Source organism: Cebus imitator, unplaced genomic scaffold (assembly GCF_001604975.1).
Source record: "Cebus imitator isolate Cc_AM_T3 unplaced genomic scaffold, Cebus_imitator-1.0 Scaffold564, whole genome shotgun sequence".
Classification (NCBI taxonomy): Eukaryota; Metazoa; Chordata; class Mammalia; order Primates; family Cebidae; genus Cebus; species Cebus imitator.
This window is the reverse complement of record NW_016107879.1, coordinates 255,847-275,363: the sequence shown is the minus strand read 5'-3', so window position 1 is coordinate 275,363 and position 19,517 is coordinate 255,847. Positions and strand designations below refer to the sequence as shown.

General features: G+C 57.5%; 2 protein-coding genes across 3 annotated transcripts in view; one reads left to right on the top strand and one right to left on the bottom strand.

Moving 5' to 3' along the window:
• Window positions 1-5,804, top strand: part of CCND1 (cyclin D1) — a 10,791-nt gene extending 4,987 nt beyond the window's left edge. The window contains exons 4-5 of the mRNA XM_017515899.2: window positions 1,859-2,007; window positions 5,211-5,804. Coding sequence (XP_017371388.1) covers window positions 1,859-2,007; window positions 5,211-5,375 — 314 coding nt within the window. The 3' untranslated portion in view covers window positions 5,376-5,804. The remainder of the gene's footprint in view (window positions 1-1,858; window positions 2,008-5,210) is intronic.
• A 6,837-nt stretch (window positions 5,805-12,641) lies between these two features.
• Window positions 12,642-19,517, bottom strand: part of LTO1 (LTO1 maturation factor of ABCE1) — a 19,646-nt gene continuing 12,770 nt past the window's right edge. The window contains exons 4-5 of one of the 2 annotated variants that reach the window (XM_037734005.1): window positions 17,430-17,597; window positions 12,642-13,312 (exon numbers count right to left, since the gene is read on the bottom strand). In XM_037734005.1, coding sequence (XP_037589933.1) covers window positions 17,450-17,597 — 148 coding nt within the window. In that variant the 3' untranslated portion in view covers window positions 12,642-13,312; window positions 17,430-17,449. Of the gene's footprint in view, window positions 13,313-17,286; window positions 17,598-19,517 lie in introns of those variants that run through there. The other variant, XM_017515901.2, reaches the window with a different exon arrangement.

Genomic DNA, 19,517 nt, shown 5'->3' with positions numbered 1-19,517 from the left:
GGGGGGGGGGGGCAGGAGCTTCTGGAACGATGTGGGAGTGACTGCGCTCTGCATGTGCCCCTGGATGAGATGGGGCTCTCAAGGTGCGGGGCCAGCTCAAACGCGTCGCTCCCTGCAGAAGCGGTCTCTGTGTGCAGTTCTGATTTGCCTCAATGAAAAGGTTTTCATTCATGGCTCCCGGCTCTCAGACTGTGTGGAACTGCTCCCATTTAAAGGGGAAAAGAGGTGGCTCAGCTCGTTAAGGATTTCTTTAAGTCCTTGCGGCGCCCAGCAGCCAGCTTTGTCTCCCCTTCAGGGTGGCTGCCTTTCTTCCCAGCCCCTCGCCGGCGCCCCTCTCTCTTTAACAAGGCCGAAGTTGTTTATTCTCTTGGGATGAAGTCTGCGATGGGCCACCGCACCCCTGGCGGCCCGTGGGGGCCCCTCTCCCTTTGTGCCTGGGTCGGCTCCCATTCAGCTCCCCCGGCCCCCCTTGTTCCCGGGTGCTCAGTGGCGCGAGATGAGGCGATGGGGCCAGCAAAGATGCCACACTCGGCCCAGCCGGCGTCCAGCTCCCGCCCCAGGCCCCTGGTTCCTGTGCAGAATTCCTCGTGGGTGCGACCCAAAGGCTGCCCCCAGGCTCTGCTGGGGTGGGGGCCAGGCCGAGAGGCACATTCCATGCTGGCCCACCTGTCCACGGTCGGTGCGCGGCTGCCCTGAGGAGGGGTGGCCGGCGTTCCCTGCCACAAATGGGGACATGATTGGTGGCGAGGCTGTCTATGGAGAGAGCTGGCCTGCTGAGGCACCCACCTGGCGGGCAGATGAGCCCCAGTGTCTGACAGTGACCAGGGGGAGTTTTGTGCAGACTCCAGAGCCTGATGAGCCGCCCTGGATTGGTGTCCCCCTTGGAAGTGGGCCCAGATGTGGGAAACAGTCCCCAGGAAGCCCCAGGGTGGGGGATGGGCACCTTCCTAGGAAAGCTGCTCCCTCCTGGGCCTGGCTCCTGGCCCAGTCCTCCAGGGATGTCCCATGGTGACTGGGGGTGGGAACCCCACACCTCTTCCCTTACTTAGGAAGTCGCTGGAATTGCTGGGCTACATCAGACGGCCCAGAGAAGCCTTTTTGTCACCCGCCAGATACAGTGTTGAGTGGAGGGCCGGGTAGAGTTGGGTTGTACTTGGTCCGCGCTCTGAAGGTCACCGTGACAGTCATGGTCCCATGGTTAGGGCCGTGGGTTGCTGGAGAGCTCTTCCTTCCCGAGTGAGCCAAGCCAGGCTCTCCTGGTGCCGGGGCCTGAGAGGGTGCCACACCATCACAGCCACCCTAAGGCCACCAGTCAGGGCTTGCCCCTTGACGGACATGGGGAATGGCTTCAGCAGTGCCCTACAGCCCCGTGGCCTGGCCCAGGTGGAGGCCTGGGTGTCATCCATGTGATGTCCCGTCAGAATATGACTTGTCTTCAATCCCTGCTGCTGGAGGGTGGCAGGTACTAGGATTAGGGTCACAGAGGCACCATCTCTATGTCCTCGTGTTCATGTCATCTCATTTTGTTTTTGTGAATAAGTGATGACGTTCACAGGCTGGAGATGCTGATAGTGATGTCCCTGTCTCCCTTCCCATGGCTTTCTCTTTGCTTGATTGTGTTTGAGTCAACAGCGGGTCTGACGTTCCAGGAGGGTCCCTGGGCCTCGCTCCTGCTTTCCCGGTGCGCAGGGAAGGCTGGAGGCTGGGGAGAGCCTGGATTTGGAGCCGCGCATTCTGGATGGTTCCCTGCAGGCCGGGTCACTTGCTCAGAGCCAGCACTCAGGGACGCCTGGATCACCGAGGCCCTGCGTGAGGGTCCCCTGCCCACAGCCCCCTTGCCTCTCTCCTTCTGCTGCAGATGTGAAGTTCATTTCCAATCCGCCCTCCATGGTGGCGGCGGGGAGCGTGGTGGCCGCAGTGCAAGGCCTGAACCTGGGGAGCCCCAACCACTTCCTGTCCTACTATCGCCTCACCTGCTTCCTCTCCAGAGTGATCAAGTGTGACCCGGTGAGTGAGGGCGATGGCCAGGCGGGCTGGCGGGCAGCAGACATCCAGTGCCACGGAAATGCTGAGGCTGGTGCCAAGGCCCCCAAGGGTGAAAGGTTGGGGCTAGGCCCCTTGCACGCCAGGCCATGGACTCAGAGTGCCACCAGCTTCTTCCCCTGCTCCTAGAATTCACTGACTGGCTGGGGGTCCTCACAGGTTTCTCACATCCCCTGGGGCTTCCAGGAGCTGTAGAGTCTTCCTGGGCGAAGCATCCAGGACAGAAGCCCCAGGCGGCCCCAGCCAATGATCTGTGTGGTGATGGTGTGTAGGGGTAGGCCCAGGCGAGCTTTGTTTGGGCCACAATGTGCGTGGCCAATAAATAGATGCTTGAAAGGGGCTCCTGTGAGGTCCGAGACGCCGGACAACGGGCGGATAGCGACAGCCTTGTTGTTCACGGCCCCTTTGAGAGGCGGCTGCTGTCAGACCCGGGGATGACTGTGTCTTTCTTCTTAAAAATGCCATTGTTTTATTCCCGAGTCTTTTCTTAAAGAATTAAAATGACAATCAAAAGGGTTTGTGGCATTTACCAAATTAGACCGGAGAGGTGGCCGGGTCAGCCGCAGGCCCCGCGGTGTGTGAGGGAGTGACCGCCTGACCCCCGCTCGGGGCCGGGTGGGCCTGCGAGGCCTGTTGTGGGCTCTGGCCTGGGCCGTCTCTTGGTGGTCCGCCCTCCAGCCTCCCGGGGGCTCCGCACGGGTCTCAGCAGATGCTGTCTCGGGTCCACCTGCCTGTCCCCTGCCCGGCGGTGCCTCTGGAAGAGGAAGCGTTTTTGCCACGGGACACTGGAGGCGGCCCGGGCGCCGTCCCCTCCCTGCTGTGTCCTGTGCCGTGGCCTCCCTCGCACCCTGCCGGTGTTATCCTGGGGGGGTGGTGAGTGTCCTCACTTGCTGGAGGGTGGAGGGCAGCAGCCCACAGTTCACTCAGAAAAAGGGCTCAGAAACGCCATGGAGGCCTCCAGAAGCCCAGCAAAGGGAAAGCCCCCCGCACCCCCCTCTCGTTCTTAATGAAACTCAGCATCTGCACTTCTCATTGCAAACTCCACGCCCTGAATGGAAACCGCCCCCCCACCCAGGGGCATCTGCCCTGTGACGCCCTTGCTTGAGTGGAGACATCTTAAGCACACCCAAAGCAGGCGCCTCACGGCTGGCACATGGGCACATGGGCACATGGGTGAAGTTCCCCGAGGCCGAGTCCACTCTGCCTGGTTATCCAGTGACCCACTTAGCTGAGCCCAGACTTAGAAAACCCTTGACAGCAGAAGCCCCCACATTTTCTCTGGAGTGTTCTAGAATTTTCTTTGGTGGGCAAATGTTCATCTGTGTGAATAGGGTGTGCTGTGCCACACACCAGTGGCTTTTTGCTGAGAAGCCTGCTGCCTCCTTGGAGCTTCTGGCTGTGGGGGAAATGTTCTGTCCACCGGGGCAGCCTTGCAGGCAGTTGTGGGGCCAGAAGGATGAGGGAAGGGCCCGGAGTCCAGCTGCAGGTGTGGGACTGGAGTGGGTCATGGGGGGCGGGGGCCTGCAGGTGAAGGGGGGGCTGCCAGGCCCCTGGGGCTGGGAACTGAGAGTGGCTGGGGTTTTAGGTTGAATATCAGGAGTCTTGGGTCTCACCCCGGGTTTCTGGCCTCAGTTTCCCCATCTGTACAGTGGGACTGTTTGCGCTGCCAACCTGGCCAGCTTCATTTGCCATGATGAGAATGTATCTGAAAGGCAGGAGAGGAAAGGCCTCCCTCTAGAGGCTTGGGGCTCTAAGATGTCATGACTCCAGGGGTCCAGCTAGAAGCCCTTCCGGCCTGGGTCCTCGCCTGTCATGCCATGCCTTCATCCAGCCCCTCCGGCCCCATCTGGATGGGAGTTCTGCAGCCCCTGCGTGGCGCATGGAGGGCTGTGGCCCCGCTCTGCTCCTAGTGGAAAACCTGTTTCCAGGGCTGCCTAGAGACCTGCCTTTAGGCCCTCGTGTGGCTTCCTGGCAGTTGGGACGCACACAGCCCCACCACGTGGAGCTGGTTCTCTATCCAGAAGCCCCTGGGGCAGTAAGCAGCCACTTAAGGCTGCCTGGGACTTGCCGGTAGAGGAGCCTGGGAGAGGCCCCTGGGCACAGGGGTTCCAGATTTCACGGCTGCCCCTTCCCACTGCTGGCATGGTGTGGCCGCTGCCAAGGAAGTGTGGAGCCCCCAAGGGTGCCGGAAGGACTTCCAGGAACTTCTGTCGCACTCCGCCCTGGGCCGAGCATCTCTGCGGCCGAAGCAGGTGGATGCGTGCTATGCCGGGCTGATGGGTGGCCCAGGACGCAGGGCTGAGCGGGAGAGGTTGGAGGGGGAGAGATCAGGGCTCCGGGTCTTCCTGGCCGCCCAGCATTCATCCTCAGTCATGCACGGCCGAAGGCTTGTCCAGCAGCTGATCATGGAAGGCCAGGTTCACCTCAAGTGCCGCCACATGGAGAGGTTAAGTCTGAAAAAGCAGGGCTCAAAGGGCCTCTGTCTAGATCAGATCAGATGGCACTGAATTCCCCGGGGAGCTGGCAGGCCAGTGGGAACAGGAGGTCCAGGCGCTGTTGGGCATGGGGACAGGCAGGGGCAGTGCGGGGTGGGTGGGCAGCATCTGGTGTCCTGTGGCTCGGGAGGCCAGGTGGGAGGTGGAGACATTCGGTCCTGAGTGCCCAGTTGACAGGTGACGGCAGCTCCCTTGTCTCACCCGGGTTTGGGGGAGGCAGCGTGGGCCGAGGAAGAGTTTTTGGCTTAGTCTCGCCCTTATAAAAACCTTCCAGGGGCCGGGCGCGGTGGCTCACGCCTGTAATCCCAGCACTTTGGGAGGCCGAGGCGGGTGGATCACGAGGTCAAGAGATCGAGACCATCCTGGTCAACATGGTGAAACCCCGTCACTACTAGAAATACAAAAAATTAGCTGGGCATGGTGGCGCATGCCTGTAATCCCAGCTGCTCAGGAGGCTGAGGCAGGAGAATTGCCTGAACCCAGGAGGCGGCGGTTGCGGTGAGCTGAGATTGCGCCATTGCACTCCAACAAGAGCGAAACTCCGTCTCAAAAATAAAAAATAAAAAAATAAAATAAAATAAAAGCCTTCCAGGTCATGACACCGGGGAAGGGGCCCTTGCTGCAGGCCCCCTCTAAGGCCCCCTCTGCCCGCCTCTCCCCCTCCCATCTCAGGACTGCCTCCGGGCCTGCCAGGAGCAGATCGAAGGCCTGCTGGAGTCGAGCCTGCGCCAGGCCCAGCAGAACCAGGACCCCAAGGCCTCTGAGGAGGAGGAAGAGGAGGAGGAGGAGGTGGACCTGGCCTGCACACCCACCGACGTGCGGGATGTGGACATCTGAGGGCGCCAGGAAGGCGGGCGCCACCGCCACCCGCAGCGAGGGTGGAGCCGGCCCCAGGTGCTCCCCTGACAGCCCCTCCTCTCTGGGGCATTTTGATACCAGAAGGGAAAGCTTCATTCTCCTTGTTGTTGGTTTTTTTTTTTCCTTTGCTCTTTCTCCCTTCCATCTCTGACTTAAGCAAAAGAAAAAGATTACCCAAAAACTGTCTTTAAAAGAGAGAGAGAAAAAATAGTATTCGCGTAACCCTGAGCGGCGGGGGACAGGAGAGTTGTGCTACAAAAATAGAGGATTTTATACCCCAGTAATCAACTAGTTTTTATATTAACGTACTTGTGTGTCTGTTGTAAGCGTAGGTATTAACACAAAGGAGAGGTCTCGGGAGAGGATTAGGTTCGATTCTTTGCGTGTTAAAAAAAAGCATAAAAACATTTTTAAAAAAAAATAGAAAAATTCAGCAAACCATTTTTTAAAGTAGAAGAGGGTTTTAGGTAGCAAAAGGTATTCTTGTGCTTTTCCCGAAGAGGACGGCAGTAGTGCGGTTGTAGGCGTCTCTGTAACTTGCTTGCTCATCTGCATGTAGTCACTTTATAAGTCATTGTATGTTATTATATTCCATAGGTAGATGTATAACCTCTTCACCTTATCCATGGCTGAAGTCACCTCTTGGTTACAGTAGCGTAGCGTGCCCGTGTGTGTGTCCTTTGTGCCTGTGGCCACCACCACAGTGGACGTTTGTCAGGCACCAGCCGGCGTGGCGGGGTCGGGAAAGGCCACCTGTCCCACTCCCACGATACGCTACTGGAAAGAGAAGACGAAATAGTGACATAATATATTCTATTTTTATACTCCTCCTATTTTTGTAGTGACCTGTTTATGAGATGCTGGTTTTTTACCCAACGGCCCTGCAGCCAGCTGACGTCCAGGTTCAATCCACAGCGACTTGGTTGTTTTTTTTTTTCTTTCTCCATATTCTAAAACCATTCCATTTCCAAGCACTTTCAGTCCAATAGGTGTAGGAAATAGCGCTGTTTTTGTGTGTGCGGAGGGAGAGCAGGTTTCTAATGGAATGGTTTGGGAATATCCGTGTACTTGTGTACGAGCAGGACTTTGAGGTAGGTGCAGGCCACCGTGGTGGCAGCGGAGGTGAGTGTTTGGGAGGCTGCGTGCCAGTCAGGAAGAAAAAGGTTTGCATTCTCACATTGCCAGGATGATAAGTTCCTTTCCTTTTTTTTTTTTTTTTTTTTTTTTTTTTGTCTTGCTCTCTTGCCCAGGCTGGAGTTTTTTTTTTTTTTTTTCTCTTAAAGAAGTTGAAGTTTAGGAATCCTTTGGTGCCAACTGGTGTTTGAACGTAGGGACCTCAGAGGTTTACCTAGGGAGCAGGCGGGTTAAGGGTTACCTTAGATGTTTCACACCGGAAGGCTTTTAAACACTAAAATATATAATTTATAGTTAAGGCTAAAAAAGTATATTTATTGCAGAGGATGTTCATAAGGCCAGTATGATTTATAAAGTAATGCAATCTCCCCTTGATTTAGACACACACACACACACACACACGCGCGCACACACACACACATACACACGCCCCTTCTGCCTTTGATGTTGCAGGTATCATACAGTTTGTTTTAAAGCTAGGTCCTTTTATAGGTGAGAAGAACAATCTGGAGGAAGACCACACAAAGACATTCACTCAGCCTGTTTGGCGTTCCCCAAAGTCATCTGATTGAAAAGGTGTCACAAGGAAAGTTAGGGTACTTGGCAGAAGTTCAGTTCCTAGATGTTCTTATCCCTTGCCCCTTCCTTTAAAAAAAACTTAGCGACAGAATAGACAATTTGCACGTCTTGGCTATGGAATTCTTGTAATTTTTATTTAGGAAGTGTTGAAGGCAGGTGGCCAGAGTGTGGAGGCTGATGTGTGAGGGAAGATGGGCGGGAGGAGTGAGGAGGAGGCTCCCAGGGGGACGGGCGGTGCCCACGCCAGGGACAGGCTGCAGCTCCCGGGGGCACGGGGCGGTGCCCACGCCAGGCACAGGCTGCAGCTCCCGGGGGGACGGGGCGGTGCCCACGCCAGGGACAGGCTGCAGCTCCGTTTTCTTTCTGCGCTGCTACCGTTGACTTCCAGGCACGGTTTGGAAACATTCACATCGCTTCTCTGTATCTCTTCACATTGTTTGCTGCTACTGGAGGATCAGTTTTTTGTTTTACAATGTCATATACTGCCATGTACTAGTTTTAATTTTCTCTTAGAACATTGTATTACTGATGCCTTTTTTGTAGTTTTTTTTTTTTTTATGTGATCAGTTTTGACTTAATGTGATTACTGCTCTATTCCAAAAAGGTTCCTGTTTCACAATACCTCATGCTTCACTTAGCCATGGCGGACCCAGCTGGTAGCTTCTGTCTGCTTCGGCACACAGACAGGCGGGTGTCCCCCGAGACCAGGCTGTGTCCATCCTCTCTTCCCCGCGCCTGTGATACTGGGCTCTTCATCGGATCGTAGCGTCATCATAGTTCTTACAGCTGTGTCATTCTTTGCGTGTAGCTATGGAAGTTGCATGATGACGATTATTGTTATAACAAGTGTGTCTTACGTGCCGCCACGGTGCTGGGCCCGTAGGACTCTGCTTAGGGATGATTGGAATAGCTTCTGGAATTTGTTCAAGTTTTGGGTGTGTTTAATCTGTTATGTACTAGTGTTCTGTTCGTTATTGTTTTGTTAATTACAGCATAGTGCTGATTTAAAGAGACTCCAAATCTCAATGAAGCCAGCTCACAGTGCTGTGTGCCCAAGTCACCTAGCAAGCTGCCAAACCAAAATAATTTGCACCCCTCCCCCCCACCGGGCCCGCATGGCTGGAGCCCTGCCCTGGCAGGGTCATCCTGTGCTCGGAGGCCATCGCGGGCACAGGCCCGTCCCGCCCCACCCCTCCGGAACACGGCTCACGCTTACCTCAACCATCCTGGCTGCAGCGTCTATCTGAACCACGCAGGGCCCTTGAGGGACACTTTGTCCATCGTGATGGGGCGAGGGCACGAGTCCTGGATGTGTGTGTCGAGAGGCCAAAGGCTGGTGGCAGGTGCACGGGGCACTGCAGAGTCTGTCCTGTGACGCACAAGTCTGAGGGTCTGGGCGGCAGGCGGCTGGGTCTGTGTTTCTGGTTGCACCGTGGCGCTTCCCAGCACCAACATGTAACCGGCATGTTTCCAGCAGAAGACAAAAGACAAACATGAAAGTCTAGAAATAAAACCGGTAAAACCCCAGCATGGTGCCTGCCTGTTTGTTTCCTGGGCTGGCGGGAAGCCAGAGGCGTGCGTCCTGGTACCTCAGGACCAAGGTGGGGTGGCAGGCTCAGCAGTTCGGGAGGCCACATGTGCGCTGTGGGAACTCCAGCAGCATCCCAACCTCCACCCATAAGATGACCGTCACGCCACCCACTGTGACAACCATGAGTGTCTCCTGACACTGCCACATGCTGGGGGCTGGAGACAGTCCAGCCAGGATTGGGCACACTCCTCCAACTGGTAGGAAGCCCTGAGCCCAGGTGTGTGAGGTGGGAAGGGGTCTCCTGTCCCAGGGAGGCTCCAGAGAAGTTTGCAGGCAGCCTGGCCAGGTGACTCCACCCACGCGAGACAACAGGTCTGGCCCGGGTGACGTGAGCGGTGCCCATTGATTGGGAATATCTCCCGCCCCTTGCCTCGCCAGTTTGTCTTCCCAGGTTATTTGCAGATAGGAGAATAAATACAGCCAGCATTCGTTAACCCTCTTCTGGCGCAAACTTCTGTTTGCTCTGGGTGAATCACGGTCCTTTGGCGATGCCAGGCTCCAGGAGAGCAAAGTTTTTTATAAAAAACTTTGATCAAGAGCGTCAGGGTCATGATCCAGGGACCTGGAGGCCGCCTTAAAGGATGGCCATGACGTCTCCCTTTGGATTTCAGGAGCACGTGACTGGACTTAACTTCAAACCCCCGGTGGAGGTAGGCAGCAGGAGTGCCCTGGGAAGGTGTCCATGGACCTTGGTCACAGCTCCTGGACTCATCTGTGAGGCTGGTCTGTCCTCACCCCAAGCCAGGTGGAAGCCCAGGTCCCACACCACTGATGGGTGCTACTTGTCAGCTGCAGGTCAAATCTCCATGGCCTTTATTAAGTACCTGCTGTCTGCCCTTTCTGCCTCATAGAGCGCTTCTCCCAGGGCCCACAGTGGGGCCAGGGTGGTCAGTGTGTTGGCTCCACAGGCGGCTGCCCTGGGAGGAAGGTGGGGTGTGGAGGGGACACCCGGCCCTTGTAGGTCACCAGCCTCTCCCCTGAGGGTGGGGGCTCTGGGAGCCTTCCCCAAGGGAGCACCATATTGAGTGGGTGGGAGGCATGCAGGTGGCCCCAACAGGTCACGTCAGCAAGAGCTCAACGGACAGTCGGAGCCAGAGGGGACACTGGTGGCCAGTCGGGTGGCTTCCGAGGCCCAGCTCCTTGCTCCTGGGGCAAATCGCCCTGAAGGTAGGGGCCAGGTCAGCACCATTGCAGCTGTCCAGACATAGGGCAAGGGCCAGGCCCTGTGTCAGGGCTGAGGTCCTAGGGAACCCACACCCATACTCCCTGCCTGCAGCTGGGTTCACGTCCATCCCCCAAGAGCACACAGGTGTAGCAGGAGGCCCAAGCAGGGAGCTCCAACCATTGCACAGGGAACCTGTGGTTGTCTTTGGTTGTTTCACGGAGCAGGCAAGGTCGCCAGCAGATCCTGCTAGGTTTGAGCAAGGATGTGGGGAAGACGCCCAAGAGCGACTGCCGGGCAGGGAGAGGAACCAGACGGGTCTAGGAAGGTACTTCAGTGTTTGGAAGTGTTTTAAGATGGAAGAGGGATGTGCAGGCTGATAGGTCTGGCAGAGCCAAAAGGCAGCGACGCGTCTACTGGGAGAGAGGGAGCTGAGTGCGGGGCTCAGGCAGGCTGGCAGCGCAGGGCAGGGGCCCTGAGTGGGTCAGGCGGGTTCACAGCCAAGTGCAGAGAGGGCTTGGGGCCAGAGTGAAATGATTGCAAGCTCCCCCCCACCCCAGCCCTCTCTCTCTGTCTCAGTATCTGTGACATCCAGTGATGAGTGGGTCTGTACATCCCCAGCCCCGGCTGTGCCAAGATGGGTGGGTCTGTACATCCCCCTGGTTATGCCATGAGCTCCAAGGCTGTATTAGCCCTTTTTCACACTGCTGATAAAGACACACTCACCTCGGAGGTGGAGGTTGCAGTGAGCCAAGATCGGGCCACTGCACTCCAGCCTGTGCAACAAAGCCAGACTCTGTCTCAAAAAAAATAAAGTAAAATAAAAGACATACCCGACACTGGGTAATGTATAATTTATAAAGAAAAAGGGGTTTAATAGACTCACAGTTCTGTGTAGCTGGAGAGGCCTCACCATCATGGCAGAAGGTAAAGGCCTGTCTTCCATGGAGGCGGGGAAGAGAGAATGAGTCAAGTGAAAGGGTAACCCCATAAAACCATCAGATTTCATGAACTTACTCCCGCGAGAACAGTATGGGGGAACCGCCCCAAAGAGTCAATGATCTCCCACCGGGTCCCTCCCATGACACGTGGCTACAATTGAAGATGAGATTCGGGGGGGGGACACAGCCAAACCATATCAAAGGTGTCGTCTGGCCACTCTAGGCCCTTGTTCCCAACGCTCAAACTCCACTGACATCATGTGGGTGCCTGCAGCTGCCTCCTGGGTTACAGTGAAGACCTTGTCCCTTGTTAAGGTATCTGCGCTGCCCAGGAGGTGACAGTAAAAACTGACCCTTGAGGAGCTTCAGAGACAAAGCCTGAAGCAGTCGGCCCTCCCCGCAGCCCCTTCCCAGAAGCCTGCTCACATGCGCCCTGCCACCCCTATGGCTCACGAGGGGCCCTGCCCTGCATCCTGGACCATCTTCCTGCAGCCAGACAGCCCTTATCCACTCTTCACCCTCTGCCCCCCCAACCCACCGCCACCTTCCTATCTCCCCTCAGCCCCTCACAAGGTCCCTGGGACTCAGCCCGTCTCTCCCCAGCCTTGACCCCCCTGCTAACCTCGATGTCTTTGTCCAGGGGCTCCCGACACACCAGATGGCATCACGCATCTGTCCGCTGCCCACAGGAACCTCCATCTCCACACTCCCTGTGAGGACAGTCTCTGAAGGCTTCCCCACCTCGCACCGGACAGGGGGCTCTGGGACCCCAGGACTGCCATGCCTGGGTGCTTTCCTGCTCGGACTGAGCCCCTCCAGGATGGAAATCTCCCCGCTTCCTCTCTGCCACCCTTCGTCCCACTCTGGCAAACAGTGGGTCCTAGGAAGGGGGCCGAATGGAAGGGAGGCATGCCAGCTCCCACAGGGCAGCCCCAAGCTGCTGGGCTGAGCTGCAGAGCCATGGGTCCGGCCTGCCCTGCGTGCTGGCAGCTGGCTCCACAGCTGGAAGGGCTGGGGGCTCTCCAGGGACCCGGACAGCACCTACAGCTGTCACAGTGAGGAGTGGCAGGCCCCGAGGGGACAGAGGAAAGTGGCTGGGCGAAGTGGGCACTGGGACTTCAGACCCAGCTTGTGGGATAACAGTGGGTGGGGCTGCTGCAGGGTGGGGCAGTGCCCGCCCGTGGGATTCCAGAGCAGCCAGGCCCGGCAGCAGTGCGGTGGCGTGCGTCCGGCACTCCCTCCAGCCACCCTGCATGCGGTGTGACCCTCCTCGAAGCGCCCCAGGAAGCAGAGTCACAGCCTCGCTCCGCAAGCGCCGGGGGCCTGGCCTCCAAGTTTGGTGGGGAAGACTGGGTTGCCTCCTGGCACCCACTCCTTCACCGGCCCCACCATAAGGCTGGTCCCCATAGTCAGCACTGCAGCCAGGGCCAGTGAGGGCCAGCGAGGGCCAGCGAGGGCCAGTGAGGGCAGGCCTGTGCAGGGGCAGCAGTGTGGGGTGTGCGTCCCGCACGCTGGGCCAGCCTCGCAGCTCACAGGGCTCTGTCATCCCAGGAATGTCTTTGATCAAGAGTTTATGCAAGACGAGGAAAGCAAGCCCAAGACCTCTAATCCGTTCCCACAGTCCCCTGCCCGCCGGGGCCCCACAGACCCAGCGCCACACCGCCAGGCCGGAGCAGACAATAGCCAGCGGACGGGTGGGCGGGCAGCTCCGGGGCCGCTGGCCTTGGGGCCCACATCCGGGAGCATTGTCACCGCCACTCACGGGGGCACACAAGGAGGGCTGGGGAAGGCAGAATGCGGAGCCCTCCGCTGAAGGGGCTTCGGTGGGCCTTGAGCCTTTCAAAGACGGCCGTGTCCATTAATCCTTTTAATTTGCACCTAGCGGCAGCTGAGACAAGCCTCTCAACCGACAGCCACTTTAAGAGCTGAGTGGTCTCACCCGAGGATCAGCTCCTATTCGGGACCCCGGGCCCTCCGAGCCCGCCGGGCAGTCCCCCTTGCCTTTGTTTAATCATGGGAGGCACCGCGGCTGGAGGTTCCTGAGCACGCCCTGTGTGCCAGGCCTGTGCTCAACCCCGAGCAGTTTCTCTCCACGTGTTGAAACGACCCCATGGCTTGATGACAGGGAGGGGACACCACCCTGGTGAGAGCCACCGACACAGCCTGGCCCTCCCAGCGCCTGCACTCTGCTGCACACAGTCATCCCATCTGCTAGGTCAAGGACCGGCAGGTTTTCCGTAAAGGCCACACAGTGGCTTTAGGCTCTTGCCCTGTGCCAAAGCAGCCACAGCCGCTCTGTGAACTAGTGAGCATGGCTGTGTGCCAATAAAGCTTTATTTACAAAAATAGGCAGCAGACTGGATTCGGACTGAGGGTGGTAGTTTGCCGACCCCTGTTGTAGATGAGTAAACCAAGGCCCAGAGAGGTAGTGACTGAGCCAGGACCGCAGAGCTACTGCATGACCACGCCTGCCTGCTGGGGCAGCTTCTTGGAGAAGAAAGGGCTCAGGCTGCAAAAATGGAAACACAGGGAGCCTCCGCCGGGGCGTCTGCGGCCAGGCCCCGTGCACGCAACTCAGGGCCTGCTTCGCCAGCTACACCTGTTTCAAGGCTCCCAGGCAGCCACCCTGTGAGCAGTGTCTTGGCCATTGGCCTGGAGAAGGGCAGCCAAGCAGGCTGGCAGTGGACGGCTGGCAGTGGACGGCTGAAGGTGAGCAGCTATTTAAAACTCACAAGCATGTATAGACACACGTAAGGCACACGTTTTGGAGTAAAAGGCCCTGGGGATGATCTCAGATCTGCAACTTTCCAGCTGAGCGGCCTCGCCTCTCCCGGCTTCAGCGGCCACATCTGTGGCCTGCGAGAACGCAGCCCGTGATGGGGAGCTGCCTCCACCTTGGACCCACAATGACCAGCACAGAACAGGGGCTCCATATACATGAATTCTTTCTGGGGTGCTGAGGATTCACTGGCTCAGGGTGTGTGGAGCACTGCGGAGCATGAAGCCTGGGCGCAGTGACTGCTCCAGGAACGCCCCTCGGGGCGTCGGCATAATCACCAACGCCGTTCCACGTGCCACCCAGGCCTGGAAGCACAGGCCCATTACCACGGTGGCCCTCTGGGTGGTGGCGCTGAGGCCAACCTTACTTCCCTCCTCTGGCCCATCAAGTGGGCAGCTCTGGGTTTTCTTGCCACCATGGATGCCTCCTCCTGCTCTTGACAGTGCCCAGATTTTGCTCCACTATTGCCAGATCTGTGGCTTGAGTGGAACCAACGCCACCCCAAGCTCCAGGCCAGGCCCTGATAGGCTCAAGCCAACAGCAGAGCCACGCCTGCCAGAAGAGTGACAAGTTCATGGGTGGGTGAGAAATCAAACAGAGCCAGTGAGTCTCAGGGAGACATTTACTGCGGCTTCTGAAAAAGAGAATGCTTCCCCCTGCTCCTTAGGATTCCCAGCAGAGGAACATGAGCCTGGGGAGGTCGCTGCCCCTCTGCAGCCCCAAGGGAAGACTGGGTTGCCCCCGGTGCCTCTGAGTGGAGCCTGAGCACAAGGCTAGTCCTGAGGGAAAGCAGAGAATGGGTAATGGGTCTCCAGACAAGCTGCTAGATCAAGCCTCTCCTGAAGTCATCCCCCTTTTGTTCCAAGAGCCAATCATTGTCCTTTATCGAGTCAGTCTGATGTGGGCACTGTGTCATCTGGTTTTCAAAGACCCTTAACTATGACAGCTTGTGTGATTTCTACCTCTTCTAGATTTAACTAGTATGACCGATATAAACAACAGGGGCTGCTGACAAAGTTACCATCTGATCCTGGAATTTTAACATGTCCATCTTGCTTAGCTGGGAGTTCCACAGGGTCAGGGAATGACTCCTCTTGAGGCCACCAGTGCCCAGAGGTATGCCTAGAACTGCTCTGTCTGAAGGGACATGTCCGTCTTCCACAGCACACTCTGTGACCAAACTGACTTGCAGACAAGGCCTGCCTGCCCACACCCGTCTCCCAAGTTCCGAGGCTGGAGAGTGCCCACAGGGGCTGAGGCTGGGGGGCAGCTCAAGCCAGCCTGCTCTGGTGGAGACTGACTCAGGCCCCTGTGCAGGGCAGCTGCACCTCCCAGAAGGCAGAGGCCTCTCGGGGAGGGAGCCTTAAGGTAACAGCGTCTTTTGGGGGCTCCCGCCACCTGCCCTCAGTGGCGGCCGAGACCGGGGGAGCAGAGACAAATCCCTGAAGAGGTCTGGCGTGCAGGGCCGGAAGGGTCTGGATCCTATGGTGCAGCTGCCCGGCACAGGGGCTCCACCAGAGCAGGCTGGCTTGAGCTGCCCCCGCCCCGTCTCAGCCCCCGCAGTCACTCTCCGGCCTCAGAACTGGGGAGACCGGCATGGGCAGGCCCTGTCTCCAAGTCAGTTTGGTCACATGTGTGCTCCATTACACACAGAATGTGCTGTGGAAGAGGGACCTGTCCCTTCAGACAGAGCAGTTCCAGACCAGCAAACAAAAGCCCAGGCACAGAGAGGGGCCTTGTAGGTTTTTTCTGTGGCTGCTGTAATGAATTGTCACAAACTCAGTGGCTTAAAACACCCAAAGTTTCTCTCATCATGCCAGAGGCCGCAGTGTGCGCAGGGCTCAGCTTTCCCACTGCCGCTGGTTTTGGGCCACCTTCGGCTCTTCTCGGCTGCTCCACGGGCAGCTCCGAACTCTGCCTCCACCCTCACAGGGCCAGTGGCCGTGTCTCACGTGGCAGTCTCTCCCTTGTGCCACCAGCTCCCCTCTCCTCAAAAAGACACCAGTCATATTGGACGAAGGGGCCACCGAACTCTAGTATGGTGTCACCTTAACTTATATCTTTTTTTTTTTTTTTTTTTGAGACAGAGTCTTGCTCTGTTGCCAGGCTGGAGTGCAGTGGTGTGATCTTGGCTCACTGCAACCTCCACCTCCTGGGTTCAAGCAATGCCCCTGCCTCAGCCTCCCAAGTAGCTGGGACTACAGGCATGCACCACCAAACCAACTAATGTTTTGTATTCAAATAGAGATGGGGTTTCACTGTGTTGGCCAGGATGGTCTCAATCTTCTGATCTTATGATCTGCCTGCCTTGGCCTCTCAAAGTGCTGGGATTACAGATGTGAGCCACTGTGACCGGCCAACGTACGTCTTAATAAAATCTACAGAGACTCTATTTCTTATTTCCAAATAAAGTCACAGGTAGCAGAGGCTGGGACTTCAACGTTTCTCTTTGTGGATACAATTCAATTTGCAACAGACCTGAGCTCTCAAAGCCTGGAAGCAGGCTCCACGGTCCCCTCGAATTCCAGGGGCACATGGTCACTGGAGCCAGCTGAAGGACATCAGTCTGTGAGCCTCCCCCTCAGCGCCTATCACATACTCTCTGTGTCCAGGCATCGCCCGGAATAGAGGCTGCCATCCCTGCAATCCAAGGCCCCGCCGCTCCGGTAAAGAGTGCCAGGGAGACACAGCCACGGCACTGTCCTGATGGGGTCACCAAGGGGCAGACAGGGCAAGGGCTCGATGCCGGCTGAGTGTGCCAGCCAGAGAGCTATGGAAAAGTTTAGGAGCAAGGAGCAACTTTCCTTCTTGGAGTTAATCTGAGAGGTCCCCGCTGAACTCCTTAGTCACGTCGGCTTGGACAGCTCGCTGAATGCTCGGGGCCTGGCTCCTCGCCTGCAGGCCCCGTGTCCTGGGAAGCACCGAACACAGTGACCCATTTTTCTCAGCTCTTAAGAGTTCTGTGACTTCACTTTCCTGAGTCACAATCCAGTTCCTCATTTGATCCGTTCAGGATCAGAATAACTGTGCAAATTAGGAGAAACGTGTGTGTTAATTACACTTTTGGGTACCTCCAGATGACACTGGTGTTTTCAGGTAGAGTGGAAGAGACTCCTCTGTGGTGGTGTGAGGCCAGATGAACGCTCGCAAACTCAGTATGAAGGCTGCCTCCTCCTTTGCCCACCTTCTCATTCCCTCCCCTCCCCTGGGTTCCCAAAGTACCACGGGTGTCCCCAGGTGAGACCTGCTCACAGGGTCTGGGGCAGCTAAGGACCCATTCAGTCACTGCCTCTCCTCCAGGCAGCCAGCGTGGGTCTTCCGTAAATTTGTTTTTGCCTCAATCTGGCCTCAGTCTGCTAGATCACCGGTCCCCCATCCCCAGGCCGGGGGCCGGCAGCAGTCTATGACCTGTTAGGAACGGCCACACAGCAGGAGCTGAGCAGCAGCCCAGTGAACATGACTGTCTGAGCTCCCCCTCCTGTTAGATCAGCAGCCGCATTAGATTCTCACGGGGGCGTGAACACTGTTGCGAACTGCTCACGTGAGGGATCGAGGCTGCACGCTCCTTATGAGCATCTACTGCCTGATGACCCGAGGTGGAACAGCTTCATCCCAAAGCAACCCCACTCCCAAGCCCCAGCCATGGAAAAACTGTCCTTCACAAAACCAGTCCCCCATGTCAACAAGGCCGGGGACTGGTCCCAAAGACAGGCTGCAAGATTCTCAGAAAAACAAGGCTCTGCTTCCGTGAAGAAGACATATGTAAAATAACGGGTCAGGAAGCGAGTAACTGGAGCAGCCTGCACAAGCCCTGCTGCACCCCGCAAGCCTGAAGTCGGCCACTTACTGCGACCACTGGACTTGTCCTCAGCCAGGCCGCCTGTCTCTGCAAAGTGAGGGCTGTAACCCCGCCTCCAGCTCTGGTGGGTCATTCAGGGAAAGGGTGGGCAGCCGGCAGCCACTCAGCAAACAGGCCTCGTTCCTTCTTCTGTATCTCCTCATTCTTTTCTTGCCGCTGGTCAGAGAAAGCATTTCAAGGGGTGAATGTAAAATCAAGCGAAATGTGGCCGCGTTTTAGGACAGCAGCGTGGTCCCTGGGCAGTTCCCTTTGCTACCCAGTGACTCTGACAGGTGACTCTGAGGTGGGGACTGCGGCAGAGGGCTGACTACTCTCACTGGCGCCTCGAGGTTAACATTCTAGAAAAACTAATTGAAGTAACTTCAACTTTTACACGAAATGGCTTTCTTTTCTCCCAAGTCCCAATTTAACAATGTATCCAGCAGCACAGCTGGGGTCCTGGCAGGGGCTGAACTGTGTCCCCACAAACCTCGTGTGGAAGCCTCAACCCCCAGCGCCTCCGAATGTGACCGTGTTTGAGAGTGAGGTTTTTGACAGGTAACTTAGTCCAAATGAGGCCGTAAGGGTTGGCCCGAATGCAGTCTGACTGGGGTCCTTGTAGAGATGAGGACACAGAGGAACGACCATGTGAGGAGACGGGTCGTGAAGGCAGCAGCCTGCAAGGCACGGAGAGAGGCGTCGGGAGGCGGCGGCCGTGACGCCTTGGTCTCGGACTCCAGCCTCCAGAACTGAGGTGGACTGCGCTGAAGCCACCCCAGCGGTGCTGTTACGGCAGCCCAAGCTGAGACCGTGGCAGGAAGCACGCTGGAGCTCCTGATGGGAAGGGAGGAGCAGGCCGAAGCCTTGCGAAAGCAACCAGAAAGGATGAGTCCAGCCCCACGGGCTCCCAAACTCCAGGCCACGCTGGACAGAGGCTGACACCCAGAACTAGTGGGCTGGATGGGACCAGCAGGGATGGGGAAGACAGCCAGCAGACTTTGTCCGCAAACAGAGCAAACCCGGGGCAACGGCATCCAAGGACGGGGACGTGCGGCGCTGACAGGTGCAACTGAGGCGGCTCGAGGCTGGTGGGAAGGCACCACCGGCACCGAGGACGCAGGTTCTTCCCAGCTCTTTGCTCTGCCAGGCTCAGGGGTGGCTGCAGCGGTCGCCAGCTTGCAAGATGCCTGCAGCAGTTCCGGTTGTCACAGCCCAATGGGATGGTGTCCAAAATAGCACCAGCACCTTTTCTTTGGCATGACGTCACTTTCCCAGAAGCCCCTGCAGGACCTCCTGCCAACTCATCGCCTTAACCCAGCACAGACACAACCCACCGTGTTGGGGACTGGTCGGGCCCTCTACCATCACCTCATTAGCGGAAGATGAGACACAGAACTGCTCATTCCTGGTGCGACTGCTGAGGATGGTGCCGCCTGGACAGGATGGAAGTGCCTGTTACTGCAGGCTCTGTCTGCAACGTCGGGGGCGACCAAGGGATCCTGGAAATGGGGTCTCGTCCTCTAGAAAGGGGAAAGGCAGGCACAGGTCAGAAGAGTGTTTGAGAACCCTGAAGACGATGAGGCAGCCCTGCCTCCATGTGACGCAAAGCAGAGGAGGAAGTGGCAGCCGGCTACTCAGCCAGCTGCTGGGGGAGAGGCAGAGAGAGAAAAGGGAGAGGCAGAGAGGGAGGAGGGAGAGGCTGAGAGGGAGATGGGAGAGGCTGAGGGAGGAGGGAGAGGCTGAGGGAGGAGGGAGAGGCTGAGAGGGAGGTGGGAGAGGCAGAGAGGAGGAGGGAGAGGCTGAGGGAGCAGGGAGAGGCAGAGAGGGAGGCGGGAGAGGCAGAGAGGGAGATGGGAGAGGCTGAGGGAGGAGGAAGAGGCAGAGAGGGAGGCGGGAGAGGCAGAGAGGGAGGAGGGAGAGGCAGATAGGGAGGAGGGAGAGGCTGAGAGGGAGGAGGGAGAGGCTGAGAGGGAGCTGGGAGAGGCTGAGAGGGAGGAGGGAGAGGCAGAGAGGGAGGCGGGAGAGGCTGAGAGGGAGGAGGGAGAGGCTGAGAGGGAGATGGGAGAGGCTGAGGGAGGCGGGAGAGGCAGAGAGGGA